At 54.3% G+C, this 8973-nt stretch overlaps 3 protein-coding genes across 3 annotated transcripts in view; 2 read left to right on the top strand and 1 right to left on the bottom strand.

Moving 5' to 3' along the window:
- Positions 1-525, bottom strand: part of GMORB2_0296 (protein phosphatase 4 regulatory subunit 3) — a gene marked incomplete at both ends in the record, with an annotated part of 4238 nt that extends 3713 nt beyond the window's left edge. Inside the window, one exon of the mRNA XM_035462282.1 lies at positions 475-525. Within this exon, the coding sequence (XP_035325212.1) occupies positions 475-525 (51 nt within the window). The remainder of the gene's footprint in view (positions 1-474) is intronic.
- A 3709-nt stretch (positions 526-4234) lies between these two features.
- GMORB2_0295 (uncharacterized protein) lies at positions 4235-5302 on the top strand (the record flags this gene model as incomplete). Its single annotated transcript, XM_035462281.1, has 1 exon — positions 4235-5302. One exon carries the CDS (start codon positions 4235-4237, stop codon positions 5300-5302), a length of 1068 nt encoding a protein of 355 aa, XP_035325211.1.
- A 984-nt stretch (positions 5303-6286) lies between these two features.
- GMORB2_0294 (dolichyl-phosphate beta-glucosyltransferase) lies at positions 6287-7859 on the top strand (the record flags this gene model as incomplete). Its single annotated transcript, XM_035462280.1, has 3 exons — positions 6287-6409; positions 6466-7257; positions 7458-7859. The coding sequence occupies 3 exons, from the start codon at positions 6287-6289 to the stop codon at positions 7857-7859; spliced, it is 1317 nt and encodes a 438-aa protein (XP_035325210.1).
- Between the last annotated feature and the right edge of the window lie 1114 nt (positions 7860-8973).

The following is an 8973-nucleotide window of genomic DNA, read 5'->3' as shown; positions in this document are numbered from 1 at the left end:
AGATGCGGGGGGGGGGGGGGGGGGGGGGGGAGATGGATAGATAGGGTAGACAGGACCCTGTGTGGGGCGAAGAATATGGACAGTCGGTAGCAGAAATCAATCAGGCCGCAACGCAGAGGCGGACGATCGCGGTACCGGTCATGGACCTGTTGATGTGGTCGCAACGCACACGGCGGCGGCGCAAGCGGTGACGGATAAACAGCGGGAGAGGTTTAGTCGATACAGAGGTCTGCCATGCGACGACGGAGGGGACGCGTGTGTTGGATGGAGAAGCTGGGGGAGGAAGTTACGGACGGAAAGGTCGTGGCGTCAGAAAAAGGCGTGATGCAATGCGAAGTCGCCCGAGGCTGGATGGCGATGCAGAGTTCTGATTTCCTGCCATGCGCAATGGACGCACGTGACCTGGTCGGTGCGGTAGGTATTAATACGAGTAATCTGTAGTGATGATGGAGTACTGGATGACTTATAACGTACCCGTACGGGGTAATAGCTGTAGGGGAGTACATCTGGAATCTGCACTATCATCAGGGAGTATTTACAGCGTACATGCCTTCCGAGGCCCGCACTAGTATTACAGATTACAGCGCACAGGAAGCCCGGGGGCCCGGTCTCGGTACATTCCACCTGCCCCTCTTACTCCGTAGTTCCGCTGCCACACCTACATACGAACCTGCCTATGCTCGTATACAGAGTACATGGGCCTCATCTTAATACCTGGGGAAACCTTGCCTAGAGCAACGGTGCCTTTGATGGGCTTGACAGTGAAACCAAACTAACGGAACGTGCGAAGAAAAAAACAAAACACCCATGAACCTAGTTGACGGTTCCTGGAAAGCCGCATTCCCTAGCCTCCCTTAGCGGTGCTGTAACTCCGCGGTATTAGTGGTGCCAGCACGGCTAGCAGGCTGCAGCACTAAACAGTAAATAATAGCGAGCCGGGAGTTCCATGGGTTGGGTAGTTGGCTTAGTAAGGTGGCTCGATGACGGAATGGAACCCCGGATCAGATCCGTTGCGGCGCACGAATGGACTCCACGGAGTTGGAGCAGAGCACGTTCCATGATGCCACGCTGTATTACAGGGGACCCTTGGGGTTCGTTTCCCGGGAAAAAAAGCGGCTCGTTCAGCGATCATGCGCACGGCCACGTTCTTTCAGCACTCTATCCTGACCTTGGTACTTACAAGTTAGAGGTTACGGGGGGGGGGGGGGGGGGGGGGGAGTACGTACTCGTATGTATTATGTACAGATGCCCTGTCGTATCAATTACCCGTTGCATATATGCTACAGAGTATTACATGTTATACGACGATGCTCCAACGACGCTCCCACGTGATACACCTCCCAAGAGAGAATACCCTATATCTAGGGCTATGTGCTTCCTGCTTGCGACAGCACACGATGGCCCGTAGACGTGAATACGGTGGTCTCAGCCTACCGGTGCATCTCGGGTCGATGGGTGTGTGTCTAATTGCTTAATTGAAAGAAGAGGAGGAAGTCTATCTATATGAGGTTATCTACGGATGTCAGTGTGGCTCTTGGATGCCACAGCTACAGAGGAACATGTCCGGAACTTCACCGATGCCAGAGTCTCTGAAGACTGGCGTCGAACAAGCGACGAAACTTCCCCTAGATGAGTTCGTATTCGGAGATATATAATCTGTAATCTGTACATTATGCACTTTCACGTCGAAATGACACGTCAACTTTGCATCCTCATGTATCATGTCTAGTATCAGCGCAATCACCAATTCAAATCTTCAAATAGTCGCACCATACACGATGCACGTTCAGGTGCTAACCACAAAACATATGTTTCGACATTAAATCCGGCCAGAGAGACTGTTATATGGACAAGTACAGAAAACTGCTCGCAGACCGGACGTTATCGAGAAAAAGACAAGACAGGCTGGGTCAGGCTGACAGACGCAGCCCAACCTCGATAGTTGAATGGCGCCTGTGGTAGGTGATATAGTGTCAAGCAATAACACCCATCCAGCAACGTCAGGATATGTCCGCTGCAGCAGGGCTGAGGCGGGTCGTATCATTGAAATAAAAGAGGGGAATAAAGGTGCTTTTTTTAGACGGCTTACCCTTGCATGTGCTACATGCCAAGACGAAGCCATTGCCTTGCTTCCGCCCGTGTGTGTGTGTGTGTGTGTATTGTGCCTCTCCCTCCTGCTCGTATACGCGTGCAATCCAGCGTATGCATGCTTGAGAAAGACAGGACTTTCCGACGGTTGAACCGTCAGTCCCTGCAAAGATAAGGCACCCGTGACAAGAATAAGAATGAAGTACCGAAAATGCGTGAGATACTAGATGTCCCCGTACAAGGTTGCCAAAGTCGTGCTGTATGGAAGTTGTTGATAGTGATGATGTGTAGAGAGTGATGGTGATCTCCGTCTTCAATGGGGGTGGATACGGGAGCTGTCTGTCCGCCGGCCCAAAGCCAGGCCTCAATAGGGGATAGAGGTGATGCCGATATGACGAGAAGACGAAGCTAGACTCCCCTTTCCTCCTCTTTCTAGTAACACGGGGCTGCCACACCATTGCCGTAGTCTGGGAGTCGACAGCAGGGACCAGACTAGGGGTGGATGACCTGGTCCCCGGCACGACGGGATATGCGCCGGGTACGGTTTATTAGTACTATTATCACCTGGTATCATCTCTCGACATCCGTCCGTTCATCTCATGGGGACACGGTCCAGCTTCTTTAGACTATGCGATACGCATTCAAATACTCTACGCGCCAGCTCAATCGAACGAGGGTTCGACGGGTCGATCAATGTCAGCAAGTCGGAACCCGCACGTACATGAAGGGGGGGGAAAGGGGNGGGGGGGAAGGGGGGGGAGGGGGGATGATGGTACACAGGGCGCGGGACGCCAGCGTTGCCCACCAGGCGGAGCGATTACGATGCTCAAGTACTGTACAGTGTATTATTGGACAGCGTCGTATTGAGAAAACGGATATGAAGTAATATGCTGGAGATGGTGCGGTTGTGATGACTGGGAAGGGGAATAGCCCTCCCTACCTGTTCTTGCGGCTGAAAACAAAGAAGGAAAGAAGGAAGGAAAAAGAGCACGAAGTTACGAGTAAGCTGGGCAGTGTTGGACACGGAGATCAGAGGTATCTCACTTGTCATGTATGGTTCCTTGGAATACGTCGTTGTGTTCCCTGTAGATGCACGACGGCAGATATCGAATGGGAGGAGAGGCGGTGGGGGAGTTTCCTCTTCGTTTGTTTCCTTCTCACCCTTGGTCATCCATCTCTTGTTTACGCCTCTCTCTCTTCCTATTTCTTACCTGGCTGAGAGTCTCAATCCTTCCAGGCTAGAGCGCCCGTGTTTTCCATGTCTTGCAAGCACGTCGACGTGGAGTGGCGGCGGATACGACGATAAGAAGAGAGGTGTGGAGTGGAGTGGTGGGGGAGGGGTAGCCGGGGAGGGCCAAGCAGATCCGGACACACAGAAGAAAAAGAGGCGGGATTTGAAGGAAGAGTCGGGGAGAGGAAAGTAGTGAGGCCAAATAATGAAAGCCAGTCCATAGCTTGGGGAGGGAGGGGCTGACACGACGGAAGGATACGACGAGGTTGTTGTGGCTGTTGCTGAACTTGGGTTTCGCGAACTGTGCGAGCATACAGCTACTTCTACCTACAACCAGTAATACCCGATAGTAAGACAGACTGTAGTATTATCAGCGTATCGGGTACATTTACGGCAAGCCACACATGGTCTGACATTTGTGTCTGCATTGACTATTGACTATTATATTCCGTACACCGATATATACATGTAGGAATACATGTGTTTCGAAAGGGGGGGGGGGGGGGAGCGCGGCGTCTGCACCTTCTCGCGGCACAACTCGTTCCGACCTGACCTCAGCTGTGATACCTGTACATAACAAGTCAAGTTGCATGATTGTTGCTGCATGTACTATTGTCCAGCACTGCGATACGGGGAGATTACATGTAGACCAAGTACATGCTTTCACCAATAACATCCTAACTCGTCGTATCCTGATATACCGTCCGAGTAAGAAGTCTTGGCCCTTATAAGTAGATTCAGATCCCCCTCCACCATCCTGCTTCCTCTCCTCCTCCTCCTCCTCTCCTTTTCCACTGGCACTTTTCCTTAGCTAAAGACAGCCTACATACGTGGAATCCGAGCTCGACATTTCTCACCCTTACACAGCGACAGCGCACCCGAGACTTGGACCTGTCCCCCCCACTTCCTGCAAGCATGTCCATCCTATCCAGCATCCGCAAGAGCCGAGAGTCGGCGAGAGAATACAACGCCAAGGTAGCCGAGCAGAAGAAGCAGGGGGCATCGTCATCCGCGGCCTACCGACACGTCCCCACGCACGCCGCCATCGACGCCGTAGCCAGCGCCCCACCGACATGGCGCGAGGCCGACGACCGTCGGAAGATCCTCGAGCAACACCACAAGAGGAGCTCGATGGGCCCCACCGCCCACGGAGGCTTCCCTCGCGCCTCCAGCAGCCTCTCCTCCGTCTCCTATTCCGGAGCCGCTCACGGTACTACCGGTGGCGTCTCGCGCGTCGTCCCCCGCTCATACAGCTACACCGGCGTGTCCCCTTACGCGGACGGCAGCCGCGACGTCATATACTCCATACCCGACCATGTGCCCCACCAGGAAGAGTACCAGGTCGGCGGCGGCGGCGGGCCGACGATGGCGACGCGGTCTAGTTCCCAGGACGATCTGGAGCTGAGGCATGATCACAGTGCGCACCACAGCAACAGCGGCGGCAACAACGGCTTGCTGCATCCTGTCCGTCACGGGAAGGGGAAGGGGAAGCATATGCCGTCTTCAGCATCGTCTTCTACGTCGTCCAACAGGGCTGTACGCGTGGGTACGGCTCCCGGACCTCTCCCAGTCACGGCCATGAGTGCTGCTGCTCCTCCTCCTGCTGCAACTGCGGCTGCGATGGTCCTCACACGCAACCCGAGCCCGGACTCGACATCGTCGCCCTCCCCGCCCGCCCTCACGCCCACGTCCGCCAAGTTTCCCTCCGTCATCACCCCCGCAGCCACCGCTGCAGCCAAGGATGCTGGGGATGTATCGTACTTTTCCCACCTTGATCCCAAACTGAACCTCGGCACTCCTCCTCCTCACCAGCCCAGCAAGGCTACGAGGTTTGCTGAACCGAGTCCCGCTGCCAGCGTCGAGCAGATCGCTAGCGTGCCTGGGGCTGTCATTGTCAACATGCTGCCTGAGCCGGCTGAGCCTGCACCCGAGATGCAGGTACTCAAGAGGAGACGACTGAGCAAGTTGCTCAGAGGTCGTTAAAACATGCGTACAACCCCCCCCCCTCCCCCCCTCCTCCTCCCAACCTCTCTACCACGGAATCAAAGACAGCAACGACAACGGCAACGATAAAAAAAAACACTAGATGTACTGTTACTCAATCATTATATACACAAGATCATGCTTCCGAGAAAGCAGCGGGCGTCGTGATCTGGGATCGGGGTCAACTTTGGAGACGAGCCACATATGATCAGTTAGCATGTCTCAGTACATTCAAGGAAAGGGTTACACACATACACCACGCCAGTACCTGTCCCGAAGCTTCCGTTCAGTATCCAATCCTACGTCTCTCAGTATACGTAGTAGCTAGTAATAGTAATACATACGTGGTAGTACTAGATAGTCGTGATGAATCGTTTCGCCCTCACCGTCACACTTGGAAGTTGCGGGACAGAGCTCCAGGTGACAGAGCTCAAGGCTCCGCTCAAGGTTCGGCGGGGAATGGAGCGGCGCTTCTTGAGGAGGCTCAGGCCCACTAATTATCCGGGGAGAGAGCTTTGGAGTCCCCTGGAGAGCCCTAGAGAGCCCTGGAGAGCCCTGGAGAGCCCTGGAGAGCCCTGGAGAGCCCTGTAAGAGCCCTGGAGAGCCCTGTCGATCATTTTCCCCCCTGGGTCTTGACCTTGTGGACTCCATCTGTCCACTGTCCACTAGCCGACTGTTCGCTGTTCCGACGTTTTTCATGCGCTGGTCCATGAAGCTGCGATGTGCGATGTGCGATGTGCGATGGACGTAATGCAGCTTACGTCTTCTCAACTCATGCTCCGCCCCTCTTCACTTCACTTCACCTACGCCTCTCTACCTACCAATACAGATACTGATCCTACCAACTCAATTCTCTCCCTTCTCCTTCCTTTCTTTTTTTTTTTTTTTTTGCCCTCATGGCCTGGTAACCTCTGTCATCCTTTCCCCCTTCCTCATCCTCACTCGACCCCAAACTTCCCCTACGAAGAAGCGCCCTCGCCCACCATGGATGCGGTCCACGCCATCGTCGAGAGCTCCCTCCTGCCTCTGTGGGCATGGATCCGCGCGACACCGATCCATCTTCTCGTCGTTTCCGCCCTCGGTACCGTGTCCACGGGACTCTTGCTTGTGAGCCCAGCACCTTCCCCGCCCCCCTCTCTCGCCTGCCTCTGACCCAGAACCAGCTCTTCTTCACTCTCCACCTCGTCGCCCCGAAACCTCGCCCCGTTCTCCCCTCGGAGAAGACGTACATCACATCGAGCCCGACCGAACCTATTGCTACGGGACCCAGACAGCTGCCGTGCTGGTACGACCGCTGGCTGGCCGAGCGACACGCGAGCGAGAAGCAGACAGACCCGGACAGCAGCACCAGCAACGCTCCGGTCGGCGGCGACATCGAGCCTGCGGAGCTGCGCCTCAGCGTCGTCTTCCCGGCCTACAACGAGGAGGAGCGCATCATACCGACCCTCGAAGAGGCAGTCGCCTACCTGGACGAGCACATCGGCCGACCGACCGACAAGACGGCAGCAGCAGCAGAAGCAGCAGCAGCAGCAGCAGCGACAGAAGCCAAGAAACAACAAAAGAACAAGAAGCAGAGACAGCACCATCATCACCATGATGGTGCCGCCTGGCAGAATCACGTCTATGAGGCGAGCGGCTACGAGATCATCATCGTCAACGACGGGAGCACGGATAACACGGTGGGCGTGGCTCTCGATTTCGCGCGCGACAAGGGTCTGCACGACGTGCTGCGCATCGTGACGCTCGAGACCAACCGCGGAAAGGGCGGCGGCGTGACGCACGGTCTGCGCCACGCTCGGGGCCAGTACGTCCTGTTTGCCGATGCGGATGGGGCGTCGCGCTTCTGCGACGTCAACAAGCTCATCGAGGGTTGCGACGAGGTGGCCGATGGGTCGCATCGTGGGGTAGCCATCGGCAGTCGTGCTCACCTCGTCGGTAGCGATGCCGTCGTCAAGGTATGCTTAGTATGCTTATATTCCGTGCCTCTCCCTGCCTCTCCCTGCCTCTCCCTGCCTNACACACACTCTCTCTCTCTCTCTCTCTCTCTCTCTCTCTCTCCCTCTCTCTCTCTCCCTCTCTCTCTCTCCCTCTCCCCCCCTACAGACTAGAGGATTGCGCTGCATGGACGGCCATGACTGACCTTGGTTTGTGACAGCGCTCGGCCCTGCGCAACTTCCTCATGCGATCCTTCCACCTGGTACTGACCATCCTGACCCCGCCCGCCACGTCACGCATCCGCGACACGCAGTGCGGCTTCAAGCTGTTTACGCGCGCCGCCCTCCCCCACATCGTTCCCTACATGCACGCCGAGGGCTGGATCTTTGACATCGAGATGCTCATGCTCGCCGAGTCGGCCCCCGCCACACCCATCCTGGGATCGGACGGATCCGTCATAGGGACCAGCCCGGGCATCAAGGTTGTAGAGGTACCGATCGAGTGGCATGAGGTGGGAGGGAGCAAGCTCAACGTCGTGAGGGACAGCGTAGCCATGGCTCTTGGTCTGGCCATCCTGCGCGCCAGCTGGATGATGGGCGTCTATAGGAGGCGTCTTACTTAGGATTTGATTTTATGGAAACCAAAAGCGGGCCCTGGAAAAAAAATAAAGACACGTCGAGAGATGATGGAGAAAATGATGGAGATGTAAATTTCGAGGTGGAGAGATACAGAGAGAGAGAGAGAGAGAGAAAGAAAAAAAGGAGAGAGAATCGAAGAATAGATTAAATCATGCGACAAGAGTCGAGACATAATTAGTGGTAATGATAATCATACTAGTCATTACTAGTAGCATGATGTCGTTCGATTGACCCTCGAGACCTTCTTAGTATCCCATTGACTTGGCGCCCCGCTACGCAACACTGTCACATGTCAATGGGGAAATCACTGCTCCCCTTTCTACGAGATTATGTAGGAGAATGAGGTCACCATCCGCGTCAAGGCAGAGTGAGACATGCATATCGGGGACCGTGTCAACAAAACGGGGACATTCACATGCTTCCCGCGGGCTGCTCCCGACTGACCTGGCAGTCAAGAAGAAAAAGGAAAGAAGAAGGACAGGAAAGGAAGACGTGCCTGTTTTCGTTCTCATTCTAGAAATCACTAGAAATGCCAGCTGCGATTGATCTACGGCCCACGGGGTAGTGCATGTGGTGTGATATATGACCATCGATATACGAGTAAAAATCTGCCTGCACAGATTAGTCCAGCTCGTAATGTAACCACACCACTAGCCGGCGAACATTGCACATTGCACCTGTCAATATCCATAGAGTCTAGTAAGGAATAATATATTATCATCTTGTCATGTATGCGTATATGGTACAGCAGATAAGTGCCACTGGTATTTTGCTTTCCTCGAGATGGCCAATAGTATGACGTGGGGGTGTTTTTTCTTCTTCTTCTTCTCCTTTTCTTCTCTTTCTCTTTCCTTTGTTTCTGTTGTCCTTGACCCCATGCCTGATGTACATGCTGCTTTGAGGGATTTTCTTTTTGTATTTTCAGGAAAGATAAAAGAAACCTCTTTTTTTCTTCTTTTTTTTTCTTCTCTTTTGTTTACCATGAAACCTTGTTTGTTTACCAAGAGACATGAAATGATTCCAGTCATTCTGCGTGTAGAAAGGTAATGGAAGGGGGGGGGGGGACAGGTAGAGCAGAAAAGAAGAAGATGGGAAAAA

The sequence above is a fragment of the Geosmithia morbida genome (genome assembly GCF_012550715.1).
Source record: "Geosmithia morbida isolate 1262 chromosome Unknown scaffold_0, whole genome shotgun sequence".
Taxonomy (NCBI): domain Eukaryota; kingdom Fungi; phylum Ascomycota; class Sordariomycetes; order Hypocreales; family Bionectriaceae; genus Geosmithia; species Geosmithia morbida.
Note: the sequence above shows the minus strand (reverse complement) of the source record. Positions and strands in the feature narration are given on the sequence as shown.